Here is a 27899-nt window from a genome sequence, read left to right as displayed (position 1 = left end):
AGAAAGGGGAAGACAGCCACACAAGAAATACTGTCCCCTAGCTAAAGGAGGCCAGATTAATTAGTGCCACTTTACCTAAGAGATACTAAATGAAAATATCCTACAGCACACACCACCACAGGTAGGAGCCAAAAGTTCTGTGCGAGATAAACACCTGTAAAATTGGTTGGAACATTTATTTATTTATTGAATATACCTGGAGGTCTAAGGCAGCTCACAGAACAAAACCGGAACACAAAATACATAATCAAAATAAAAACAACAACCCAATAACACCCACTTCCAACATCCTAATACACACTTTCTGGTTCATTATGGCAACAGCATGCTTTCCTTTATGTCAGAGAAACAAAATGAAACATTTGCACAACAAAATTTGTAGACCACTATGATGCATCTTGTCAAACTACACATTTTAAATGAAACGGAGGGGGGGGCAATAAAACTGTGTGGATCCTGAGATGGCCATACTTGCCTTTTTATTTATCATTGATTTTATCACACATACAATAAATGCAATATTCCCCTCAAAGATGAATTAATAGAAGCAAATTATGAACTACAAGGGAAGCCAGTTTATCGAGATATGTAGATTCAGTTCAAAGGTGGTACAGTGGTACCTCGGTTTACGAACACCTCGGTTTACGAACTTTCGGTTTACGAACTATCCTAACCCGGAAGTTAGTAAACCGAGGTGCCGGAGGTCTACTGAGCGTCCGATGCCTTCGGGGAGGCCGGGCCTTCGCTCTGATGCCTCCTGGAGGCCCGCAGCGAAGGCCCGGCCTCCCCGAAGGCATCGGAGCAAAGGCCAAACCTCCCCAAAGGCATCGGAGCGTCGGGTACCTTCGGGGAGGCTGGGCTTCGCTCCGATGCCTTTGCGGGGGCCGGGGAGCGTTTTCGCGACTGGGCTGCAGCCGCGAAAGCGGTCCCCGGCCTCCGCAAAGGCATCGGAGCAAAGCCCCAGCCTCCGGAAGGCATCGGAGCCGGGACTTCGCTCCGATGCCTTTGCGGAGGCCGGGGATCGCTTTCGCGGCTCCCTGGCCTCCGCAAAGGCATCAGAGCGAAGTCCCGGCTCCGATGCCTTCCGGAGGCCGGGGACCGTTTCCGCGACTGGGCTGTGCAGCCGCGAAAGCAGTCCCCGGCTACCGGAAGCCAGGGACCGCTTTCGCGGCTGCACAGCCCAGTCGCGGAAATGCTCCCCGGCCTCCGGAAGGCATCGGAGCGGCTTCGCTCCGATGCCTTTGCAGAGGCCGGGGAGCACTTTCGCGACGCTCCCCAGCCTCCGGAAGGCATCGGAGTGAAGTCCCGGCTCCGATGCCTTCCAGAGGCCGGGGAGCGTTTCCGCGACTGGGCTGTGCAGCCGCGAAAGCAGTCCCCGGCAACCGGAAGCCAGGGACCGCTTTCGCGGCTGCACAGCCCAGTCGCGGAAATGCTCCCCGGCCTCCGGAAGGCATCGGAGCCGGGACTTCGCTCCGATGCCTTTGCGGAGGCCGGGGAGCTGCGAAAGCACAGCCCGGGCACAGCCGGGACTCCGATGCCTTCCGGAGGCTCGGGCTTCGCTCCGATGCCTTTGCGGAGGCCGGGGACCGCTTTCGCGGCTGCAGCACAGTCGCGGAAACACTCCCCGGCCTCCGCGAAGGCATCGGAGCAAAGCGGTTAATCCGTTCTAGGGGGTGTTTTTCCTAGTCTAGAACGGATTAATCAACTTCCCATTACTTTCAATGGGAAAGTTCACTTCGGTTTACGAACACTTCGGTTTATGAACAGACTTCTGGAACCAATTGTGTTCGTAAACCGAGGTTCCACTGTATTCTTCCTACTGACGGTGTATCAGAAAGTCATATGATGCATCTCTCAGATGAATTAAGGATATGCTCATAAGCACACATTTAGTTGGGAATAAATTCCGCAGTTACTTGGAAAATAAGTTCAATGAGGCTGACTTCTTAAACATTCACACAACTTCTCATCCTACCTTGCATAAAAACCAAAGATAGAGAAACAGGGAAACTACAGTCATGCGTTTTTCTGCATAACCTTCTGCATCCTACTTACCTCAGTACGGTGCCCAACCAATGTTTTGAAGCAGTGTTGTGTATCCAGGTCCCACCATTTCACCAGGGTGTCTTTTCCACTGTCAAAAAAAAAAGATAAGGCAATGAATGGCAATAGTTTCACCCTGCTTAAACTTTTAGGTTAATATTTAGCACTCTGGGTCAAGCATCTCTGGTCTGTCGTGGCTACCATATGTGTACAGAGTATCAGTGTGTGAACTGAGAGTTTCAAGGTCAGCATAAACATGCATTACAAAGTGGAAAAACTAGAAAACAGGGCCATGTACAGCTTAACTTTAATGAAGCACAGAATTCCTTCATTGGAGGTTTTAAAGCAGAAGTTGGATGGCCATCTGTCATAGATGCTTTAATTGAGACTCCTGCATTGCAGGGGGTTCAGAGCAGATGACCCTAGAATTCTATGATTGTCATCTGAGACACAACCCCTCTGAATTTTAACTATCCCTTCAGAACATATTTTAGCAGGTTTGCCTGATGCATTCTTAACTGAGCACCTTTACCTGGAAACCAGGATATTCTTCTTCTTCAAAAGGACCACCTGTGTAACGGCATCTTTGTGGCCCTTCAGCCGGTACAAACCACTCTCATTGATCACATCCCAAATGATGACATCTGTGTCCTAAAAGGAAACTGAGAATGAACACATGCTACTGCCTTAGCCATGCCCACTATGAACCAAACTGAGCAAGGGATTCAAGGTATTAAAAACAAGCAAATACCAACCTACAATTAACCTCCCGGTATTACCTCACCATTGTCCTCAAATTTTAAAACACAAAAATATTAATAGGCTAGATACTTGATATTTATATGGCCTTCTTTCTTCATTGTATCACCTTTTTATGGCCCACAAAGCAATTTACAATGAAACAGAAATGATCAATTATGACAACGATGTTCTGAAGCTTCAGGGATGTTATGTTCAACCAACACACCAGACCTCATCCACTACATGCCACATACCTAAATTTGAACCACATTATCAACAATCAGTTGACACACTTTAGTTACATCTATTACCCACCAGTTATCCAAAGAATTTCTAACCTTTGATCCTGAAGCCAGTCTTCCTCCCAGCTCATCATACTTCAAGGCAGTAACAGCAGCCTTATGACCATTGAAAGTAACATTTCCTTCACCACTTAGGAGACTGAATACATGGATTGAGCCATCCTCATATCCAACAGCCAAGTGAAGACCATCTGGGGATGGGCAAAGAGCAGTAACCTCCTGCTTTTGGCCCTGAAGGATGAGAACCTGCAAGGTGAAATGCAAGAGACCATTGCCATATGGTGTGGCACAGCCATGCTCACCTAGAAAAGGCTGGAAGGGCACATCTTTTAATTAAATATATACTGCAAGCCTTAGGGCTCATAACACAAATTTATTAACTACAGTTAACAATCATGTACTCAGAGCAATTTTAAGTGCAGGGGTTCCTCCAAGTCTGCTAATACCTTATTTAAAATCGATGTTACTGCTATTTTGACTATATAATCCACACTAAGAGAAATACATTATTAGTATACAGCAGATAAATAAAAGGGCAGAAACTGCTAGCAAGAAAAAGATTACCACTGAAAGTGCTCTAAGAGGCACTGCTATAATATCAACTCTTGTGGCTTAATTCAAGTATTTCTATGCAATATGGATAAGCAGAGTTCTATCCAGTGTAGGGAATGGCAATAGAAAAATGCCGAAAGAGCCGCCTTACACCGTGCCATCAGCAGACACCATCACAGCTCTGTGTGACCACAGCAAACAAAAATACATTGTTATACATGAAATGCAAGAAACAGGACATCTTGGACTATTGCGCTTCCGTCTCAGATGCTAATTAAGTTGCTCACCTTCTCTCCTTTCCGAGTATCCCAGATGAAAACATGCTCACAGGCTGGCACTGCTACATAACGACCTTTTTCGCCCCGCAGTGTCACATAGACAATATTGCCTTTTTGGCTGGCAACCACTCCAAAAAGGGCAGCGCCCGTGTAACGCAGATATTGCTTGGTAAGCCCCATTGGAGAGGTTTGCAGGTCTTTGCAGAATCCAGTCTGGACAAGAAGGGGAGGAGGTGAATGTTAATTCTGAAGCAGAAATGCAGAAAATGGGTATTGGCTCTTAGGCAATGGCTGTTTTTCTTGCACCTCTTAAGAATTACCACAAAACATTACTTTCCATGGCATTTGCAGCATTTCCTGCTGTTTTTAATGGATTACTTGTATGTACAGTGGTCCCTCGACTTACTAACTTAATCCGTTCCGAAGCATGTTCACATGCTACTTGCATGCAGGGCACATCTGTACTGATGGTGGAGCAGGACCACACCTTCAGCCCCATCCTCGCTGTCAGGTCTTCTTCCGGCAGCATCCATATTCAGCGTGGCTGTCCGCAGACGTATTCCAACCCCCAATTCAGGTACAGGGCTCGGCCGCCAATACGGACTCCCTATACTTGAGTTGAAATTTCTCTCAGGAAACACGCAAAGAGAAGACCCGACGGCGAGGGTGACAACTAAAGCACCCCGTGTTCTATCGTCTACACGGATATGCCCTCTATGCGGGAAACGAGAGAAATGTACTCTGCACTGGGTCAGAGACACTCTCTTTCTGCACTTCCTTGGTGAGCTCTGACCCAACAGCCCTAACCGCATCCCCGCCCGCTCGCTGTACTCACCGTCAGCTGCAGGTTTATTTTCCCCTAGCTTCTGCGCAGCACGTGCTCATCACCGCGGGGCTCAAGCTCCGAGAGCGACTGACCATTTGAGGGAAGGGGAAGGGGAGGGGCGAAGCGTCACCGGAAAAGGAAGCCGCTCAAAAACTACGAAGAGATAACAAGACTATAGAGACACACTGACGTCGTTGCCTGCGTGGGCAGCTTCCGAGTTCAAAACAGGAGCCGCGTCTTCTCTTCCTAAGGTGGTACAGTACAGTACTAGAAACTCTCAAGTCACTCAATAAGTCAAATGGAGCGGGGGGGGCGACTTCCAGCTGCCTTCAGATGTCTTCTACCAGCCTGCTGTGTGCAACTGGATTTGGGCTGTGGAGGGCAGCTTGGCTGGACTGAGTTTCATCTACCCCGCAACGGTCCTGCCCTGCAAAGGCTGTTGTGTGGGCCAACCTGCACCTCCAGGGTGGAATAATGTGCTGTACGATGGGATGCCATGGCACTGGCAGGGCTTTTGGAGGGGGGCACGAATTAGGCAAGTCCGAGAGCTCCCTTTCCACGTGGTGGTGGGTGGGGGAGAGCGGGAGGGAGAATTCAGGTCGAGTAAAAGAAAGTCCTTCTTGAAAGTCCGTCTTTCCTTCAAAAGGGGTTTCTAGCTCGCACCACTGCTTGAAAACAAAACGTCCCGGGCGGTCCCGTCCCCCCCCCCGCTGGGCAGAGAGACCCGCGTATTGCATGCAGGGGGTCGGACTAGATGACCCTGGGGTGTCCCTTCGATTCAGCGCCGACGGTCGCTTCAGCGCGGTTTGTTCCCCCTGTCCCTGCGGCGTGCGACCTTCCTTCCTTCCCTCCCTCCTCTCGGGCGAAGGAGGGCTTGGAGGCGGGAGGCGAAGAGCGGCTAGGTGGCGCTTGGGCAGGATCGGGGCGTTCACCGGAAGACGGCGGAGTAGGAGGAGGCTTTTGTTTCGTTCAGGGCTGCGCTGGTCTCCCCCGTCTCGTGAGGGAGAGGAGGACTCCGAGCGGTGCCGGGCCTTAACGGGTGGCGGAAGCAGCAGTGGCAGCAGCAGCGACCGTGAGTGTTCCCCCGCGGCCGCCTCCCTCCCTCCGTCAGTCAGTCAGCGCCGCCGCGCGTCGTGTCCCCTCCTCTGCCCTACCCCCACCGCCTCCCGGCTCCTGCTGGGCTTCCTAACGCGCCGGCACCGCTTCAGCCCCCTCAGTTACCTCAGGATTGGAACCCAACGAGGGGGTCTTCCGGGTTCCCTTTCCGTCGCCGGGCCCGCCTCGCGCCGCTTTACTACTCATTATTATCACCACCACCATCGTTGTTATTTATTAATTTTGCATACCGCCCTTCATCCGCAGAGCTCAGGGCGGCTCACAACATAAACAGAGAAAGTTGTTTGTATTAATAATAATAATAATAATAATAATAATAATAATAATAATAATAATAATAATTTTATTTATTATTATTAATTTTGCATACCACCCTTCACCCGCAGATCTCAGGGCGGCTCACAACATAAACAGAGGAAGTTGTTTGTATTATTATTATTATTGTTACTATTATTATTATTACTACTACTGTACTACTACTACTACTACTATACGTATTGGTGTTGTGAACGGCCCTGAGATCTGCAGATGAAGGGCAGCAATTCAGTGCAGGATTATGTATAAGCTAAACAAGCTATAGCTTAGGGCCCGAGTGGGGCCAAAAAAAATATTTAAAGGGGAAAAACTGGATGTGCATTTCCAAAATATAAGATAAAAAGCAAATAAAATAAAACCTACGTACAGCAACAGTGTTTTGTGTTGTGTAGGCTCCTATGATGTAAATAATGGGTCCCGCCTGCTACCCTGCTCCCGAAAATATCTCTGGTTTGCTCATTTCTATATCAATTACTTTGATAAAATACATATTTTGTCATGTGCAAATGGCTTTAGGTCCACAAATTACCATATAGCAGATATTCAACAGAAAAAACAGCTACACTTTGTTGTTGACGAAGGACAGCTGGACATATAAAGGGCCCCATTACCTTCAGTAGCTTAGGGCAAACCTAAATCCGGCGATGATGATGATGATGATTTATTGAATTTATATACACCGCTCTATACCCGGAGGTTTCAGAGTGGTTCACAGAAAAGAGCACCTTAAAAACCACAATATATATAATAAAAATAAAAACAACAACTCAATAACACACACACTCCAGTGTGTTTCGTTTATTAAATTTGTATACTGTACTGTCCTTCATTGTCAGTCTCAGGGCAGTTCACAACAACAACAACAACTTATTATTATTTCATTTATTCCCCGCTCATCTAACTGGGTTTCCCCAGCCACTCTGAGCGGCTTACAGCGTATATAAAAGCATACTAAAATATCAAGCTTTAAAAAATTGTTGCTGGGAGCAATGGGCATAGGTAGAATTTATTTTGGGGGGGGTAGGATTTATGTTGAGGCAGAACCGAGTTATCTGCAACCCAATTGGTCAATTATGTATTTTTATTTGTTTCCTTGATTTGGGGGGGCAGCTGCACCCCCTGGCTGCGGCCGTGTTATGAACTACCCTGAGATCCACAGATAAAGGGCAGTAGACAGATTTAATAAGCAAACAAACAAAGTGTGTTTTATTTATTAAATTTGTATGCCACCCTTCACCCGAAGATCTTGGGGTGGCCAGTCCACAGCATTAACTACACAAAATAGACAAAGTACATAATGAGAACAGGAACAAACCAAACCAATAACCACTTATTTCCTCGCTTGCCTGTCTTTTCATTCCTCTGAAAGGAAGGGAAACTTCTCAAGTGTAACTAAGCAGCATGCTGGGTAATAACAGGTCTCTTATTTCTGCCAGTTTGGGGGGTAAATTCTAGTTCTTCTCCCTGCAGAAAAGGCTTTTTCTTGATCCAGAGCAGAAACCTTTATGGGCTAGATGTGCCTTGCCCGGTGAATTTATTTATTATTTTGTTTTATCAGATTCGTATACAGCCCTTCACCTGAAGATGTCAGGGCCGGTTCTCAGTGTAAAAATACAGAATGGAAAAACATGATATATAATGAAAACAAGGACAAAAACAAATGGCATTTGTTACCCTCATACATGGCCATGGAGAGAACCTAAGGGGGAAGAAAATGTGTTACCCTTGTTCTGAATGAGTATTATTCTTATTCTTATTATTTAAACCTTGACCCAGCTCTGTGTAGCCTTATTATTGCTCTCCTGCATTTCATGGCCATGTTGGCATCACTATTTGCAGTCTCTCTTTGATAAAAGAGAAATAATCAAACATTGCAACATCCTTGCAAAGTATATAGATGTAAATCTACACAAAGAAAACTAGCATATTATGAGAAATCTAGGCCAGAACCCATTTCCCTGACATGCAAGTGTTGTAAGTGTACATAAAACAAATCATATGAAGGAGCATTTTATCATGCAGGCTCTTGCCTGCAATCTGAAGTGGCAAACATGCTTCTGGACTACATTTTCTGCTTCTTTGAGAGCAACACCTAAATGGCTTCTTGGAGACTAGTCTAGGAGTAAATAGTACAGTATTCCTGAAATGGCATCATATGGGAGGAAAACTGAATGTGTGTTTCTCTAAGGAAGTGCCCTTCGGGTTCTTACAAATTTATTATGAAGGAATCTTTTGTCAAAACACACACACACATCTGTTTTTTCCCTAAGCTCACACAGCACAATGATTTACTGATGTGCTTTTTCACAGGAACTTTCATCTCCGTTTTTAACAAAGAGCACGAGTGTCTTGATTGTGGTGTGTCCAGAATACCAGCAAGACTTCAGTAGGAGTGTAGAGTGCTTATGAAGTAACCTGAACTAATTCCCGATCCCTTCCATGGATCCTTTGGGGGCTCCTTCCAATTTTGTGGATATTGATGGTTTGCAAGGCTGGACTGATCTTTATGTGGCAGATCAGTTGAACTCTCCAATTCCAGTAGAAAAGACTCAAGTTGATGCTTGCTCACCCTTCCCATATAGGAAAGACATCAGTGCAAAAATAATATTATGGTAAGCTTGCGCATCATGATTTTGAAATAATTGCATTTGTTAACATAAAATGCTTAGGCATTATGTGACTCAATGATTTTTTGGTTTAAATTTTTGCCAATATTCACGGGGGAGTGAATATATAAAATGCACAACAACAAATAAAATAGCACAGCATTAAAAGTCCATTTAAAAGCAACAACAGCAGTGATAATGGGTAAAAATGACTTTAGGCAAAAAATTATACCCATATACCATAATCCTAAAATCTTTGTCCAAGGTGCTGTTGAGATGTCTGTCAGCTAAATCTATCTGGCTAGCAGGAATAAGAGACAGGACTTTTCTGCAGTGGCCCCCTGGCTTTTTGAATACAACCCAAAAGTTAAGCAGGCGCTGCCTCTGATATATTTTTAATGAGCTTTGAAGAGAGATACTTTTATAATGGCCTTAGGAGTTTTAAGTGTGCTAACAAATACTGGAGCCAATTATCCATTGCTGGTTGTAGTCAGCATGTATTATTTAAATATAATGGGACTTTTCCCATTTTCATTTGATGTATTTTCTTCATTGTACACCCTTTGTGAGATTATTGTCCTAAAGACCGTATAGAAGATTAAAAAATAAATGGATAAACCTGCCGGAATAAAAATGTATTTAACAGCTGGTTAAAGATGACCAGAAAAAGAAGTCATCTGCGCTGCATGGATTCAACAATATTGGTGCAGCCACTAAAAAAGGCTGTATCTCTCATGGCCATGAACTGTGCCTCTGTCATTTGTGAGATGCAGAGAAAGGCATTAGCTTTTGATTTTAGGGAGTGGGATGGAGGCAGCCGCAGGTCTAAGTCATTTAGGGCTTTAAACGTCATCACCAGTACTTTGAATTGTGCCCAGAAGCATATTGTCAGTCAGTGGCGAAATTGCAAGATAGGTATAACATGATCCCATAGAAATGCTCTTGTTAACATCCTTGCTGCTGCATTCTGGACCAAGTGTACCAAAAGCCTCTTCTTAAAAATGTTCTGTGGCAGCTATGAAGTCACATGGATATCACTTGCATATGAATTTCTGCTGTTCTATAGATGTATAATGCCCTAAATCTTCTTAACTGTATCGTCTGTACTAACAATGAGCACAAAGCAGAGGTAGAGGAACTTATGGCCCTCCAGATGTTTTAGGACTACACTTCCTTCATTCCTGACAACTCACCATGCTTGCTAGGCCTGATAGGAGTTTCTGCCCAACAACATCTGGAAGGCTACAGATTCCCCATCCTTGGTGTAGAGTTGGTATTAAGCCTTTGAACTCCATGAGCAAGATAATATATGTTCAAATAACTCTTCTGTAATTTCCCTTTGTACTGTTACATAACTCTTAACTTGTAAGCACAAGGGAACCTCGGTTTTCGAACATCTCGGAAACCGAACAATTCAGAAGCCGAACGTCGGAAACCCGAAAGCAATTGCTTCCGTTTTCGAACGCGCCTCAGAAGTCGAATGGCTTCCAAGGCGTGTTTCTCCATTTTTCAATGGATTCTGCCAACCGCCCATTGATCCTTGGTTTTCGAACATTTCGGAAGTCGAACGGTCTTCCAGAACGGATTACATTCGAAAACCGAGGTTCCACTGTATTGAAAATGAGGTTATGTTTTTCCATTGTATTCAATTCCTGAAAAGTGATAAATTGACATACTGTACACTCCATGACTAACATGAGCACTCAAACACCCAGATACGTAAATATAAATTCTTCTATTACTGCCTTCTTAATACACATCAGGAGAAAGCTGGGGGAGGGGGGACTTAATGAAGTATCTTCTCTTTTATAGCCTTGAAGCAATAATCATGTAACAGCTCTGATGAGCTTCCTGTGTGTGTGTTGTACTTCTGTTTTCTTCCATGCCGCCTGCTGAATGGTAGTGATTTTTCCTCAGGAGGGGAGATGTAGCATTGCTGAACTGCACAGCCATCGTGAACACCAGCAATGAGTCTCTCACCGACAAGAACCCAGTGTCTGAAAGTATCTGCACGCATGCGGGACCTGACCTGAGGGCTGAGCTACAGAAGCTCAAAGGTAAGTATAGTAAAGTTAATCTGATTGACTTCAAAACATTCAGCTTGAACCAAAAAGGGGACTGCACTTTGGTTTTAAAAGTTCATTTCACAATAAAAAAAATCCATGAACAAACTATGCTGTAAAGTTAAAACGTGTCTGTCATAATGATCAGGCTACATACGTGTAAGACAGAAATTAAACAAACATTTGGCATATTTTAAAATTATTTTTTCATATATTCATCTTATATACAGTGGTACCTCGGTTTATGAACACAATTGGTTCTGGAAGTCTGTTCATAAACTGAAGCGTTCATAAACTGAAGCGAACTTTCCCATTGAAAATAATGGAAAGTGGCTTAATCCGTTCCAGACAGGTCCGCGGAGTACTTAAACTGAAGCGTTCATAAACTGAAGCGAACTTTCCCATTGAAAGTAATGGAAAGTGGATTAATCCGTTCCAGATGGGTCCGCAGAGTACTTAAACTGAAGCATTCATAAACTGAAGCATGGGTGTAATTGGTTCCGGAAGTCTGTTCATAAACTGAAGTGTTCATAAACTGAAGCGAACTTTCCCATTGAAAGTAATGGAAAATGAATTAATCCGTTCCAGATGGGTCCGCGGTGTTCATAAACCGAAAATTCATAAACCGAGGTGTTCATAAACCGAGGTTCCACTGTAGTAACAATTCAATTTATCAGCTACAAAGCTGATAAAAAGTAACAATACCATAAAATTAGAAGCTGATAAACATAACTCTACAAAGTAACCAAGAATACAAGCAATTCAAAACGTTGCACAATCATATGCTGTACCAGGAATTAACCCATAACCCCTATAGTGACGGACCCATTTATCCCAGCTGACCAAAAAGGCATCTTGTCTCTAACTTTGTTCTTTAAATCTGATATATTAAGTTAATTTTGTCACTGATGCATATTTGCTTGCTTCATTATACCGGTCTTAGATGGATGGAGCTGTCTTTGCTGTGTATAAAATTATCCCACCTGTCAACAAATATGAAATTAATTCTGAGCCCTCTTACTGAGCTTTCTAATTAATTTAATAAAAACACAATTCGGTGTAATGGAAGCAAATATTTGGAGTGATGATTTTTTGAACAGAGAATTTGGTCATTGATAAATGTTTCAGGTTACAAAAAAAATACATATCTGAGGAAGAATTAAACTTGCAGCCCAATTCTGTTCCAAGCGTTTACATATAGAAAGCCACAACATGAGTAAATCATAAATAAACTGCATCAACGACTGTTGTGTGTGCATTGCAGGGTTAACCAAACTTTTCCCCTACAACAATATCTGATTTAGAGAATAGCTTCTGAATTCAAAGCATGTCTCTCTCCTCCTCCCTCTTCCCCCTTCAAATTACAAATTGCACAGCTGAACCTCCTCATAAAATAAGCAAGGTAATAAATTTCCTTAAAATGACCATTAGCGATGCAAGAATGAATAGGTGATGATATGAATAAATCATGAAAAACATTCATGGCAGATCTTTATAAAATATTGCAACACTTCTTGTGATTTACCAGAATAGGTCAGCTTCAGACCATTGCTTATAAAGTTGGTCTGTCAGATTTGGACAAAACTAAGCTGCAGGTAGTTAAAAATAAAAAATGGAAGCAAAAGCTTCCAGATTCCACTTCCGCCTCCCCCTCTACCTGCACCAGTATAGGGTTGTGTGAACCTAAGGCTTGCACCAGCTTGTTCTCAGTAAACCATGGCTTATTTCTATATCTAACTGAGACTTCTCTGTACCCAACTACACAGTTGTGCAAGTTGCTTTTTACTCTTAGATAGGTTTGGCAGGAAGCTTGGATACAATATGGGGAGCTGTTGTGAGTTCCCAAATCCATCCATAAAAGAGGGTCTCTGTGCTAAGCCTAAAATCCTTATCCTTCAGTTGCTTCAATATTACTTAGCTCATCCTGCTTTGTTTTGTTTTCCTATAGGCTGCCGGACAGGAGAAGCAAAGCTGACAAAAGGATTTAATCTAGCTGCCCGTTTCATCATTCACACTGTGGGTCCCAAATACAAAAGTCGATACCGGACAGCAGCAGAAAGCTCCCTGTACAGCTGCTATCGCAACATTCTGCAACTTGCAAAGTAAGCATGTGTCTGCTTGTGACAGGCAAGTACCTTGTGAAACACACACATACACAAACACACACAGAGAGAGAGAAAGAGAGAGCACAACAATGCATATAAAATTTTGGAATGCATAACTAGTGTAAAGAAACAAGTTTTGAAAGTTATCTATCATACCTTAACATCTTGGATAGCTTGTGAAGTATATACGTCAACATCTAATCCCCTGGCTCTCTTCATCCAAACATATATTTTACACGTGCTTTAGATTCTTCCATTCCCACATTCCAGTATTAGTTGCTTAGTAATGGGGGTAGATGTTGAGAAGCACTATATGGCATTCCAAGGAACAGAATGTATTGGAAAGCCTGATATTATGTTTTTATATGGGTTCAAAGCCACCCAGAGTGGCTGGAGTAACCCAGCCAGATGGGCAGGTTATAAATAAATAAAAGTATCGTTGTTGTTGTTGTTGTTGCTATTGTTATTATTAGCAAAGCACTTGTAAAGTATAAATTCTTCTTTGGCGATCACTTGTAGCCGAGTAAGATTGTCTTCCATGAACAGGCTTATAATAGTGAGTCTGTAAGTGACTGTGGAGGCCAATTTGGGATCCACACGTACTTCCACTGTGATCACGGTGAGGGTGCCTTCCAAGCATGCCTTCCTCTTAGCACATTTCTCCCTTTCATCCTGAGTTTGAGCGTCTTCAAAGCCCATGACACCTTTCCCAGTTGTCGGTGTTTATACTACATTTTTTTTATATAGATTTGCCTTGAGAGAGTCTTTAAACCTCTTTTGCTGACCACCAGCATTACGCTTTCCATTTTTACATTTGGCATAGAGTAGTTGCTTTGGAAGATGATACTCACACATCCACAGAACATGACCAGTCCAACAAAGTTGATGTTGAAGAATCATTGCTTTGACACTGGTGATCTTATCTTCTTCCAGTATACTGACATTGGTTCACCTGTCTTCCCAAGTGATGTGTGAAATTTTTCGGAGACACCATTGATGGAATCTTTTGAGGAGTTGGAGATGGTGTTTATAATAACATAATAAATGTAAATAACATAATCACAGAGGGAATGGCAATTGAGGATCAGTTCAGAGAATGACTATTAGATTAAGGATGCAAACTGACATCATTTACTAAAAAAATTCTATTGTTTTCTTTTAACCCTCTTTTCCATTGCTAAGCTGCTTAACACATCTCCTATCTGATGTAACCCCAGACATGTTTTGCAGACTTCTACAGTGTCTTCATGTGGATTTTGTGTTTGTGAGGTGGGATAGTGGTGAATGGTGGCAGCTCTGTGTGGTTTTTTTGTCTTGCCCAATGTCTGAAAAATTGTTTAAGATCACAAGCACTGTGTTTCTTGTCCTGTGCAGACTATTGGTTTGTTAGGTGTCTCACATCTAAGACTGTGAGTTTGTGTGCAAAATTACATGTTGGGAGGTGTCAGGGCACTGCCTAGCAAGACCTTGAGGGTAGAGAGGGAGAGGGAGGCTGGGCAGGGACGGATGGGAGAAGGAGGACAGGAAATAGTGGTAGGAGAAGGGGAGGGGGTGGCAGGAAGCAGCCAGGGAGTGAAAGGGCTCGAGGACACTGAACAGGAGCCTCAGCACCGCTCCACCAGCTCAGGAACACAGGGGGAGATTACGCAGGTCCCGTCAGCAAGGGAGAGGCAGGAGTGGAAACGTAAAACACAGAGGCGGAGAGTAGGGCCGCCTGAGCTTTTATGTTGGAGAAAAAGCCGCCAAAAGTTACTTCCTGGATCTGAGTCCGACATTACAGATGGCTGAATGATGTCTGCTGCTTTGTACATATGTAAATAAAGACTGAAATATGTATAGCTTTGAGTGATCAGCACCATTTCTTGCGGAGAGCACCCCCACTACTCTTACAGGAGGTAACCTTCAACGTTACAACCTCCTCAGTTGTAAACCTAGGTGAGCTCTAGGTCTACATCATCTTTGTATAATCTGTTGGTGCTCTTTGAAACAGTAAAATTTGCAACACTGTGCTCTTCTGAATGATTAACGGCATTTATGATTCTCTTGGACTCCTTTCATATATATTTTTTAGAATAATTTTTTATTAACTTTTTCCAAACAAACAAAACAAAACAAAAACAATTTTTTTAAATACAATTCATCTTATATTCACCCATCTCAGTTCATTTCGCTCTGCCGAGCTGTGACTTCCCTCCCTCCCGTCATTCGGCTTTATTTCTCACTCTTATCTCGCAGTTCTTTTTTACCCACATTTTAAATCAGTTTGTAGGATTTATTTCAGTCCTGCAAGTGTCTTTAAACTTCTACAGTTCTTCTCTATATAGTCCGTGATTTTACTCCATTCACTTTGGAACTTTGCCTCTCCCTGGTTACGGATTCCGCAGGTCAACTTTGCTAACTCTGCATAGTCAATCATTTTCGTCTGCCACTCCTGAATCGTCGGTATCTCTTGTAGTTTCCATTTGGGGCCTGGTAAAGTCCTTGCCACGGTTGTGACATACATAAATAGTCTCTGGTCTCCTTTTGCTATCTCCTCTCCCATTAGTCCCAATAGAAAAGCTTCAGGTTTTTGGGGAAAATATACCTAAACATCTTTTTCAATTCATTATATATCGTTTCCCAAAATCTTTTTACTTTTTCGCATGTCCACCACATATGATAAAATTCACCGTCTTTATCTTTACATTTCCAGCATGATTTACTACTCATTCTATACATTTTAGCTGATTTTACTGGTGTTAGGTACATCTATACATCATTTTCATTACTGTACATTTTCTTTCAGAGCGGTACATGCAGTAAATTTCAATGTTTGATTCCACAATTTCAACCACGCATCAATATTGTACCCAAAATCTCTTGCCCATTTTATCGTCACATCTTTTGTCATTTCATCTTTCGTAAACCACGCTTAACAAAAAATTATACTTTTTCGATAACAATTTCACTCTGCCTTCCAACAATTTTATTTGAAGTTTGGACCTTTTATCTTCAAAACCTATTTTTCTATCATTTAACAATACATCATTTACTTGGTGGTACTGCAACCATGCGGTCAATACCTCTTTTATTTCTTCATATGGTTTTAATTTCCAACCTCTATCTGATTTCATCAAAATCTCCTCGTATGTGGCGCTCCTCCCCTCCTTATTTATCTTTTTAACAGTTAACACCTCTACAGGCGAAATCCACCATGGGGTCTTTGTCTCTAACAACATTTTATTTCTTTCCCAAACCTCATATAATCTCTTGGACTCCTTTCAAATTGTTTGTTTGGTTTCATGCTGTCACTTAGACAGAATTTATCAAATATCAGGACTATGCTTTGTCCTCATGCCACGACATCAAAAGTCTTAAGCTTCAGAATACTTAAGTTAAATTATTCCCCACCTTCAGTTTATTTTGGATTTGTCATCTCCCAAGTTCATAATCTTAAAATTTTGGAAAATTTACTTTGTTTCTGTTTTTTTAAATTGAAATCTATAGGTTATTTTAAGAAATAACCAGTAATACTTTTTATTTTACAACTACACATCCCCAGTAATCAACATGTTCATTTTTTAATGTGATCCAGTCTTCACATCTTTTGGCATAGTTTACACTATAGCTCCTCCTTATGATATGAAAGCCATGTCTTAAGAAGTCACCAGCAAACATAAAACATCCAATGATACTGAAAACACGTAAACCTCCTATGTCAAGAGTTGTTATAACAGCTATTAGGAGCAGTGGGGGTTTTGGGAAAATTTCAATAGAATCCTTTCCCGCTCTTAAAAGCTTTTGGAGAGCACAATCTATCCACAGTATGAAGCAAAAGTATAAACATCCATAATCATGTTAGTCATGGGCACCTATTATGGATTAAGCCATCTCTGTGAATCCTTTTTACTATTTGATTCTAAATTTGGTGTTGCTCTGGTAATTTTAATCACCACTGTTGTACCACTACAACAAATGCAGCCTATTCATACAGAATAAGCTGACATGATCCTGCTATGCTATGACATCAGTTGCATTGATGTGTTTGTGATGCTTACACTTTTAATTATTCTTCTGACTGCAGGGAGCAAGCAATGTCCTCAGTCGGATTCTGTGTGATAAACACGGTGAAACGAGGTTACCCTTTAGTGGATGCTACCCACATAGCATTGCGTAAGTAGCCTTGAAAGGATCTTTGCTGGATGTACAGCTTCATTTACATGCATTTTGCTTTGCTAAGAATGTGATTATTTTGGTTATATATACTTGGGCTTAGTTACAGTTGAATATTGGGACTTGAGGGTTGTGGCAAAAGGTTCATAGGAAAATATATACAGTAGTACCTCGGGTTACGAACACAATCCGTTCCGGGTCGCAGTTTGTAACCCGAAAAGTTCGTAAGCCAAACCGCCATTTTGCACATGCGCGCGCTTCTGTGCACGCGCAGAATGTTCGTGCGGCCGAAAATACTTCCGGGTTTGCGCAGTTCGTAACCCGAATTGTTCATAACCCGAGGTGTTCGTAACCCGAGGTACAACTGTATGTTAATCTAAGCCACCTTAGGTCTTCAGTGTTGCAAAGCTTTCACTTAAGTTGTCGTAATGTAGAACCTATAAGAATATGCAAGTTAAAATTTGAGGAACTAGTAAAACAGTGAGGCAGGTGACTTCCCCTTTTTGTTGCTAGGAATACAGTCTTCCTTTATTTGCAGTTGGCGGCACTGCTGTCTTGGTGTGGTGCTACGTTGAAGTAGGTTGGGAAAAATTGTAGTGTGTGGTTGAACTCCCTACAGCCCAATTCAAAACATAATTACTGAAGTGGGGACTATATTGCAATCTTCTGACTGCAAAGGCCCTCTCCAATCCCCTGCTCCACTTCCCTTACACTAAGTTGCAACCGGCTGTCTTTACAGTGAAAAGTGCAACTGTCTTTTCAATTAGAGAAAACAATTCTAACATTTTACAACAGCCCTTTTGGTGAAGTAAAATGAAGGAGTCGTAAAGGACTTTCACGCAAGTTGCACTAAGGGCTGTAAGTACTTGTTTCCCTATGTACAGCATTCTTCTGGGAAAGGCATTGAGACTGAGAAAATGAAATCTCAAACCCAAAGATACTATTGCCAGGAACCCCAAACACCACCACAGTACATGTGGTCAACAAGAATGGGCAAAATAACGAATTAAATTAAATTACATCAATTAATAACATTAAAGAATGGCATAGAAAAAGGTAGCCCTATATTTTCCATCAACATGGGTGTCTGTTTCTTCTCGTTTTGCTGACTCTGTGTGTTGATTTCTCCCTCTTCCTTCCATCCACCCCCCATTGCAGGAACCGTCCGGCGATTTTTAGAGGTTCACGGGGAAACCCTTGAAAAAGTGGTGTTTGCGGTGTCTGAACTTGAAGAGGTATGTAAAGTACTCTGTTTATGTCTGTAGGCGTTGCTGTGCTGCTGAGCTAACCGAGTCCTAAAACCCTCATGCCTTGATCTCTTTACTGCTCTCCACTCCAGTGATTCAATTAACTTCTCGTCCAAAAGTACACAATAAACCTGGTTTCAATACCTTCCTATTCCTTCAGACAAATATACTCCCAAGTTGCCATTTCACAGTTTTTCTAAATAGCCCCCACCTCATCTGTAAACCAAAAGTGCAATTTACGTGTGCAAAGTACTAATATTGAAAGTTATCCTGTGGTGGCTCCTAGGACCCATTTCCTTCCCCGAGGCCACTTTTCTGAATTGCAGCATGAAGTTTGGGGCAATCCCATACTCACTGCCACAGCTTTAGTGCTGGAGCTGGACGGGAGAGCTGGGGTTTTGATTTGGCTCTGCACTTAAAGGCACATTCCCAGTGCTCCAAAAGGGTGGAACCAAGCCAACAAACTCACACACCCCTCTCCAGCTCAGAGGTGGAGATGGCAGTGGGGGCTTCCTTTGATTCTGTGCTTGTGAGGTGCTCTATGTTCCTTGGAAGCAGAGACACAAACCTGGGCTCTGCACTTCAGCTTGAAGCTAGAAAGGGAGATGGGAGGCTTATGGTCCACAAGTGCTTCCAAAGCACTTTGGGGAAGAGTTAAGGGTTGAAGATGATCCCTTCTGAGCAACCAAAACAGAACACAGCTGTGGGTGGGACTTTCTTTGCTTGCCACAGTAAGTGTTCTGCTGCACACTGGAAGCAGAATTCTGGTACTTGCCCTGCGCAAAAATGTTGATACATAAGAAAAGGATGGAAGGCTTGTAGAGAACCATCTATTGGACTCCACGACACATCAAATCCACAAGTTCCCCATCCCTAGCATTAAGGGATAAGCATAGGATGGATATAAGTGAATACAGTCGTACCTTGGTTCTCGAACGGAATCCATTCCGAAAGTCCGTTTGACTTCCGAAAACGTTCGAAAACCAAGGCGTGGCTTCCGATTGGCTGCAGGAACTTCTTGCACTCAATGGAAGCCGCGTCGGACAATCGAGTTCCATAGCTGCCAAGTTTTCCCTTTTCTCACGAGGAAGCCTATTGAGCATAAGGGAAAATCCCTTTAAAAAAGGGATAACTTGGCAGCTATGTCGAGTTCCAAAAAAATTCACAAACCGGAACACTCACTTCCGGGTTTGTGGCGTTCAGGAGCCAAAACATACGAGTACCAAGACGTTCGGGATCCAAGGTACGACTGTAGAGTTATTGTATCGAACTTGTATTAAAATTTATTCTCTGCATCCTAACCTTTTGGCACATGTCAGAAGTTGAAAGAAAAATTATGGGGGCTGCTAAATGCATTGCAACTTTGTTCCACCTATGGGAGAAGTGTAGATCTTGACTAACCAGTCAGTTTGGTGCTATCATGATTCACCATGCAAAAGAATACCTGGTGGCATTTAATGGTCTTTGTGACCTGTTTTCAACCTGCCTTGAAAAGTGGAGCTCTAAAAAGCATTCTCAAACTTTTTCCTTTCTCCAGGATACTTATCAGAAGTTGCTGCCTCTGTATTTCCCAAGGTCTCTAGAAGAGGAGAAAAAGTCCTTTCCGTTCCTTCCTGTTGATATTGGCAATGCTGAAGGGGAGCCAGTCGTGCCAGAGCGTCAGATCAGAATTAGTGAAAAGCCAGGTGTTTCTGAGGGTGAGTGTGCAGATTATGTCCAGAGAGTCTTCTGCAGAGTTAGGATAAACATTACCTACAGAGCTAATGTAGTTATCCTCAAGGCATTGGGAGAGATAGGTATTCAGACTATAACTGCTTTTCCATTTGTAGCTGGAATGGGTGAGAACAAGTCAAGCGAATTGTCTGTGAAGCTGATATAAGATAGGATTAGCTCCTGCCCTTTGACTCGTGTTTTGGCTTCTCATGTCTGGGAGCAAATCTTCTGTGGCTCTGGATCTATGTAAGTTTAAAGCACACTTAAAGCTTTCAGATCTTCCGTGGAGGGGAAACCCCCTGGAAATACGGTATTTTATTATTTCCCCATGAAAGCAGACCCAGTCATTCCTTGTCAGAGGAGGGCATCTCATGAAAAGTGACTCCTTCCATCAGTGTTCAGAGGCACAACTTGCCTGAATTTCCTCTTCTCACTGCTGTAGGCAGAGTCTTCATCTGGTTTTCCTCTCATGTTTGCCAAGAAAGCTAGATTTTTGGTGGGAGACTTTAGCTTTAGATGCAGGGCTTGACTGACCTCCTGTTGATCTTCATATCTTCTCCGCCATCAAGATCCATATGCCTGACTCCAGCCAGTTGCCACTGAAGAGCAGGAAGAGGGCAGTCTCAGAACATATATCATTTGTTGTTCCTATACATCACCTTAGGCATGCACACAAATGCATATCAAGGTGAAGTACAAAACAATAATGAAACAACTAAAAATGGTTTTAAAAAAAACATCACAAAAACCAGAAGGTGGATTTTAAAAAGCAATGAGAAATAGACATCTATGGCAGAGATCTATTCATCCAGCTTGGAAAGCTTGTGAGTAAAAACCACCACAAACCTTTGTATGAAAGGCTATCCATTAAGTCTTACAAGAGCAGTCTTGCTTCCATGTCAGTAGCTTCATCAGATTTCCATGGCTGGAAATTCTGTCTGTTAATATACCATTATTAAGTCTGGTCCAGGCGCAGGTGGTGGCTCATCAACCTCCTGGCAGAGGTTATTTATATCCATCCCAATCTGGCTTTGGAGCAGAAACTGCCCTGATTGTTTTGGTGGATGATCAGGGAATTGACCATCTCTGGGTTAGGAGCACAGGGTCATGATGGTTCCAGTCCTATCCAAATGTCAGGGTTCAGAAGGTAGTGCGGGGCTCCCTATGCTTTCTTAACATATACATGCAAGTTCTGTAATTAAGGCTTGGCTAAGACTTCACAGGATGCCTCCTATCTCCCAGAAAATGCACTCACATGTTCAGTTTTCTGTTTTGGCTCTGAACAATTACGCCTAGCTGACATACTTGATTCTTGCCATATGGTGAACTCTGAGTGCCACACTTCATCCACTCTGCTTGCTTTGCAGAACAAGATACTGATGAACTCATAATGCAATGCAATATAATCTCTCTCTATCTCCCGTCCATAAGTCTCATTGTTTTCCTGGACTGGACTTGTATTGTGGCTCTACTTTGAACAGCTACTTCATTGTTCTTGCTCATCTTTTGCAGATAATTCTGATGAGGAAGGCCTGGAAGCAGACTTTTCATTTATTGGTTCCCATGCTTTTGCCCGCATGGAGGGAGATGTTGATAAACAGAGGCGTCTTATCCTTCAAGGGCAGCTCTCAGAGGCAGCACTACAAAAGCAGCATCAGAGAAAGTAAGAAGTTATTGCAGATGACTGTTCCTATTGGTGATTCATTGTGTTTTGAACTTCAGTGCTATATGCCTGGGAGCTGTTATGGTGTATTTTAGCAGATTTAGAAACATGTGGGGAATACTTCCTCTTGTGCTGGGGGCTTTAGACATAGCTTCTGTGCTTTTTAATGGAAGGATAGCAACTCAGCTGCTTATTTTTGTTTAATTATTTCCAACTTAATCCCACACTGCTCCATTTGCGTTTTCCTTTTGGATTATGACAGAGTATAAGATCATGTGAGAAGTGTGGCACATTTGTTTGCTGTATTTGTCTAATAATATGTCTCTGGAGGTGCTCTTTGATTGCCAAACATGAACAACCAGATCAGTCTAAGTTCTGAAACCTTATGTGGCTGCCTTCCAGTTACAATCGCTGGCTTTGTCGAGCAAGAGCGGAAGACCTGTCTGATATTGCGTCCCTTAAAGCTTTATACCAAACTGGTGAGTTCAAGGTCGCAAATTCTAATTGCCCCTTAACTCTTCCTCATTGAATATATTGTAATGAAGATATACTGTGATAAAAGGAAGTCCTCCATGTCTTGATGCTACACTTTACAGGGGAATCCAGCCTTTGAAAATTATTTTTGATTTTGTACACATAAGTAAATTGACTTAGTCAAAGACTGGCAAAAGTAATGCAAGAAAGTCATAAGTCCTTCAGTAGTGGATGGTCATAGACCTGAAAAGGGCTTAAAACAAGGAGCATGACCTATACAGTCCCAGACAACTGTGGCCCTTGAAACAGTGCCATATGAAGTGAAAGCTAATATTTAATTTAAGAGTATTGCTCCCTCATTGCTAAAACCATGTGTTTATGAACTACCAGATTTTAGGCTGAGCTTTATTTCTGCTCACAGAAGTGGGGGACTTTAAAATTAACCTTTAAAAGTTTATGATGTTCATTCTATTTGTAGGTGTCGATAACTGTGGTCGTACAGTAATGGCAGTGGTTGGAAGGAATATTCCTGTAACTCTAATAGACATGGAGAAGGTAAGATCCTAACAAACATAAAAATTATAGGTGATTAAATAGTAAATTTCTGTTCGGATACAGATTTATTTATTCTTTTGTACATTTATATCCTGCTCTTCACCCCTAAGAGGATTTCCAGAGCACATGACAATTCATTTCAATTCAAAACACATCAACATATCCGATAAGGCAGGCTAACAGCATCTCCAACTGTGGACCTGGTCTTTACTTGGGAGTACAATTCCACCAGCATTTCCACTACTTCACCTAAGTTAGATGGGAAAGGGTAATAGATGGTAACTGACTGTCATTAGTATATTGACAGATTTTTTTGCAGACATAAATAGGCATATTCACAACATCTCTTCACCGGTAGTGACCGGCCAGTAGACTTCATGAGTAAGGCCTGCGTTATACGTAGGGCTGCCTCTGAAGACTGTTTGGAAACTTCAGCTAGTGCAGAATTTAGCACCCAGGTTGCTCACCAGAGCAAGACGGTTTGGGCATATTACACCAATCCTGGTCCGACTGCACTGGCTACCAATTAGTTTCTGGACCCAATTCAAAGTGCTGATTTTGACCAATAAAGCCTTAAACAGCTCACGACCGCAATACCTCAAGGACCGCCTCTTTCCATATGAACCTACCCGGACCCTGAGATCATCTTCTGAGTCCCTTCTTCGTGTGCCTCCTCCTTGAGAGGTCCGGAGGGTGGCAATACGAGAATGGGCCTTCGCTGCAGTGGCCCCCCCATCTGTGGAATGCTCTCCCAGGGGAGTTTGCCTGGCGCCTTCATTATACACCTTTAGGTGTCAGGCAAAACGTTCCTTTTTAACCAGACCTTTGGTTGACCTGATCAACATCTTATACCCTTTTAAAATGTGGCTGTTTTGGGTGGAGGGGGTTATTGGGTTATTGTTTTTATTCTGTATATTATGATCTTTTCTGTGAACCACCCTGAGACCTCCGGGTATAGGGCAGTATATAAATTCAATAAATAAATAAGGGGGGATTGGAGCCAGCTTCTGGTTCAAGCCTACCACTTTGTTCATGATAACAGGATTTGTGAGCTCAGCACTTGTTTTGGGTGAGAAAGGAATGGCATCTTTTGTTGGGGGAGAATTTATTGTGAAGCATTCACTTTTTTATTTCTTGAGAGAATCTGTTCCCATATGTAAGCACTGCACATTCAAAAAGTTTGAAAGAACTTTTTCCTCGATCCCCCTAAAGGTTGCTCTGCTTTTAGCCGTATTACTCATGCAAGGATGGGTGCTGCAGTCCTCTTTTGAAATCTGACATTTGTGACTTTTCTCTTTCTCCAGGCGCTCTTGTACTTCATTCATGTAATGGACCACATTGTAATGAAGGAATATGTCATTGTGTATTTCCACACGCTCACTAATATCTACAATCACCTAGATTCCGATTTCCTAAAAAAACTCTCTGACATTGTTGATGCCAAGTAAGTATAACTCGGCTTGCCCCGAAGCCTTTCTCCTTACTTCCCTTTTGGATCAAAAAGCATCATAAAGAAACTTTTAAAGGGGAGTGGGCTTGGAGACACAGTGTGTTCAGTGAGTACAGGAGGCTTAGTTTCAGAATGTGCCCAGTCGCTTGTGTGACACAGCACCTTTGGGTTGCTAGAATAAACTTCCTTGGCTTTATGCAAAAGGCATGTCAGCTGTCATGAGACTACTCAATGTCTCTGTAGAGCTTTACCACAGAAACAATCCAGGCCAGTGCTGCACATACATTAATAAGTTGAGGCTTGAAACAAGTGCCCTTTTTTACATGGAGCAGATTGCTAAGAACTTGTTTGATTTCTGCAAATGTTCATTTAAAACTTGAGGCGCTTACTGCTCTTGTTGTTAACCTAGGTACAAAAAAAATCTGAAGGCCCTGTACTTTGTCCATCCAACATTTCGCTCAAAGGTGAAGTATGCCCTACTCAATGGGGAAATTGTACGTTTTGGGTTGTAGTGAATGTGTGGGATCCCAAAATATGGGGCATAATCAGTTTGTACAAATCCTTTGCATGCTTCTTCTATAACATGAGCTGACTAATTACATAGCAAGATAGGAATCAGGACCACTGTCATTTGGATTGGTTAGCTCTTTCAAGCTTCTCATCCAAGCCATTAAGATACCTGCTCTTAGGGTGAAGGCTGAGTAATTATTATTATTATTACTACTACTACTACTACCAACAACAACAACAAATGTAGTCATAAAGGTAAAGGGACCCCTGACCATTAGGTCCAGTCGTGACCAACTCTGGGGTTGCGGAGCTCATCTCGCATTATTGGCCAAGGGAGCCGGCGTACAGCTTCCGGGTCATGTGGCCAGCATGACAAAGCTGCTTCTGGCGAACCAGAGCAGCACACGGAAACACCGTTTACCTTCCTGCTGTAGCGGTACCTATTTATCTACTTGCACTTTGACGTGCTTTCGAACTGCTAGGTTGGCAGGAGCTGGGACCGAGCAACGGGAGCTCACCCCGTTGCGGGGATTCGAACCGCCGACCTTCTGATCGGCAAGCCCTAGGCTCTGTAGTTTAACCCACAGCGCCCCCTGCATCCCCAGATAATGCTATATTAACATTGCTAAACTAGCAGTCTGAATTGTGCATGCACTTTTACCTTTGTGTGCTGAAATGGTGAAGGAATTGCTAGATTGTTAGGATTGAGACTCTGGACAGTTATTGGCAGTTTTTCTGGTAACATTTATTTCCCATTCTGGTAACATTTATTTCCCATTCTTGTCTATTAGGTTTCTACATGGTTTTTCACAACCTTTACGGTCTCGGGACTAAAGGACAAAATCCATCACGTGGAAAGCCTCCAACAGTTGTTCGCAGCCATTCCACCCGAACAAATTGATTTCCCCCCATTTGTTCTTGAATATGATACTAGGGTAGGTAGCTTCAGGCACTACTGAATGTTTGCTTCTGTTTCTGTATGTAAGCAGCTGCATACAGCAAACCAGGGGTGAGGAGCTTTCCTTCTGCCTGATTTAAAAGAAATCTGAGGGGATTGCTTTGGAAACAGGAAAAAAGCTTGGAAACTGACTGAATCTGTGAAAGGCTTGAAGCATTTTCTCTAACAGAAAGAGCTTTAGCCACACTACCTTGGTAAAACTGAAGTGAATATGGTTTTAGTTTGTGTGTAGTTCTGAGAAGCCCACAGGCAGCAGCTAGTATATGGAACAAAGAGGAATGCTTAACATGACATGTTTGACATATGTGGTACTTAAATCATCTTAAGTCCTCACTTTCAAAAGATTGTTGAAGAGAGCATGATCTGCAGTACACTGGGGGCTGAGGGGAGAAAAGCACCCAATAGCCATGAAGCAGCTTATCATGGCTTCTGTTATAAGGCACATGTCCTCTAAAAGCCTAGCTTCTGGTTTGCGCAGTAGACTCCTTAAAGTTGTACGCCAAGAGAAAATCTTCCCCCACTCTTTAACTTGTTCCGTCTCCTAGTTTTTTTCCTTCCAAGTATGCCTAAACTAAGTTTGTGGGCTTCTTTACTAACAATCTAGTTACTGGTGCCTCTCATGATTTTTTGCAAGTCTACCATAAAGTTAGTGTGGGAAACATTTATAAGCCAGCCCCCAGCACATTACACTGTATTATTTGGTAGGTCAATTCTTATGTTACTTTTTTCAACGTTTAGATTGCTACCTTTGTTACAAACATGAGAATGACTGTATGAGAATACAATTTTTTAAAAAATAATGTCCAGTAGAACCTTAGAGACCAACTAAGTTTGTTCTGGGTATAAGCTTTTGTGTGCATGCACACTTCTTTAGATACACTGAAACAGAAGTCACCAGACCCTTATATAGAGTGGGAGGGTGGGGTGGGGTTTTTCTCAGAAGGGTAGTGGGACCTGTCTGATTCGACTCCCAGAACGATTAGAAAACCAAGGCACGGCTTCCTGTTGGCTGCAGCAGCATCCTGCAGCCAGTCGGAAGCGCGTCGGACATTCGGCTTCCAAAAAACGTTCGCAAACCGGAACACTCACTTCCGGGTTTGCTGCGTTCGGGAGCCAAAACGTCCAAGTACCAAGGCGTTTGACAATCAAGGTACGACTGTAGATCCACTCTTTCAAAAGTCTTCCCTCTTTGTGTGTGTTAGTGAACTTTTTGCAGGGGCGGGGGGAGTTAAAGATCCTTGAGAGAAACATTTGGGATGGTGGCTGCCGTCAGAGTGGTGGCCCTGCAAACAGCTGACATGCCCACTTCCACAGATTCCTTGGAGAAAATGTTCCTTTGAAAGGAAGGGAAGATTGCCCACTTCTGAGATAGATTTTTAATGGGCTGAGGAGAAACTCTTCATTCAGCAAGATTTAGGAAGATTGATTTGTGTTTTACATGTGTATTCACTGTGCCATTTCATCTTTGTCTCTCGCTCTCTCTTTGTAGGAAAATGGATCGTATTATTCCTATCCGTCTTCTCCAGACCTCTGACTCTGCAGCTCTGCGCTTTCTGCTTTCCCAACCTCATGAGATGCTGCTTGCCATACATGCTGAGCTGACCCAGCCTATTCAGAGAGATCACAGAGAGGAGTTTCCTCCCACCTCTGCTATTTTTTTACAACGGTATTTGCAAGGACACGTGCAATCTAAACTCTCGTCGCAATGTGCTGTGTATTTAAGCATCAGTCCAGTGGAAAAGTTGATTTATGAACATGAGCATAGATTCCCCCACCTCTTGATTTCAAGGGTTTCTCTCCCACCCCCAATTAATGCCATTTCCCCAAGAGATCTCTGAACCGTGTTGGAATCCGATCTCTGCAAAGTTCTCAGCAATTCCTTCAGTTATGTGTGTTAGAGTGGTTTGGAGGAAAAGATACAGTATCTGTTTAACAGTGTTCTAAGGTCTTCGCGCTTTGAGTCCACCCTCAGTGGTGACACAGTTACAGAATTCCCTGTAGAAATTTCTGCAAGGCACTGTTGCAAGTCCCTACAGCTATTACAAAGTTAAGCATCATAAATGCTACTTAGCTAGGAATCTGACGGTCTTGTCTTTCTTTTCTGGATGATGTGAGATGTAAGGATGCTGCTGCTTTTCCACAAAATAATAAACCTGAAGGACATATCAACAGTGCCTCCTGTAGTTCATGCTACTTGTACACTTGAAAGAACAAGATGTGTAAACACTCA

The 27899-nt window shown here is 42.8% G+C and overlaps 2 protein-coding genes across 3 annotated transcripts in view; one reads left to right on the top strand and one right to left on the bottom strand.

Annotated features, from left to right (window-relative positions):
• WDR3 (WD repeat domain 3) overlaps positions 1-4889 on the bottom strand; it is a 28787-nt gene extending 23898 nt beyond the window's left edge. Inside the window, exons 1-5 of the mRNA XM_035140766.3 lie at positions 4752-4889; positions 3926-4129; positions 3123-3332; positions 2576-2694; positions 2056-2134 (exon numbers count right to left, since the gene is read on the bottom strand). Coding sequence (XP_034996657.2) covers positions 2056-2134; positions 2576-2694; positions 3123-3332; positions 3926-4096 — 579 coding nt within the window. The 5' untranslated portion in view covers positions 4097-4129; positions 4752-4889. The remainder of the gene's footprint in view (positions 1-2055; positions 2135-2575; positions 2695-3122; positions 3333-3925; positions 4130-4751) is intronic.
• GDAP2 (ganglioside induced differentiation associated protein 2) lies at positions 4873-27838 on the top strand. Of its 2 annotated transcripts, none has more exons than XM_088658776.1 (14): positions 4873-4993; positions 8484-8785; positions 10697-10836; positions 12791-12944; positions 17011-17099; positions 18258-18334; positions 19884-20043; positions 21572-21722; positions 22125-22201; positions 22675-22751; positions 24056-24195; positions 24611-24665; positions 25503-25646; positions 27159-27838. In XM_088658776.1, the coding sequence occupies exons 2-14, from the start codon at positions 8613-8615 to the stop codon at positions 27201-27203; spliced, it is 1482 nt and encodes a 493-aa protein (XP_088514902.1). In that variant the 5' UTR covers positions 4873-4993; positions 8484-8612; the 3' UTR covers positions 27204-27838. The 2 variants fall into 2 exon arrangements, with proteins under 2 accessions (XP_088514902.1, XP_034996659.1); XM_035140768.3 differs by lacking the exon at positions 4873-4993 and adding an exon at positions 5673-5814.
• The last annotated feature ends 61 nt before the right edge of the window (positions 27839-27899 follow it).

This window comes from Zootoca vivipara, chromosome 15 (assembly GCF_965207765.1).
Source record: "Zootoca vivipara chromosome 15, rZooViv2.hap1.1, whole genome shotgun sequence".
Taxonomy (NCBI): Eukaryota; Metazoa; Chordata; class Lepidosauria; order Squamata; family Lacertidae; genus Zootoca; species Zootoca vivipara.
Note: the sequence above shows the minus strand (reverse complement) of the source record. Positions and strands in the feature narration are given on the sequence as shown.

What these genes read in the sequence shown, in the direction of transcription:
- GDAP2 (XM_088658776.1), top strand. Translation starts at nt 8,613, where the DNA reads ATGGATCCTTTGGGGGCTCCTTCCAATTTTGTGGATATTGATGGTTTG. An exon ending in CGGTGTCTGAACTTGAAGAG is followed by an intron (nt 18,335 to 19,883) that starts GTATGTAAAGTA and finishes TCCTTTCTCCAG; the next exon opens with GATACTTATCAGAAGTTGCT. An exon ending in CAAAAGCAGCATCAGAGAAA is followed by an intron (nt 21,723 to 22,124) that starts GTAAGAAGTTAT and finishes GCTGCCTTCCAG; the next exon opens with TTACAATCGCTGGCTTTGTC.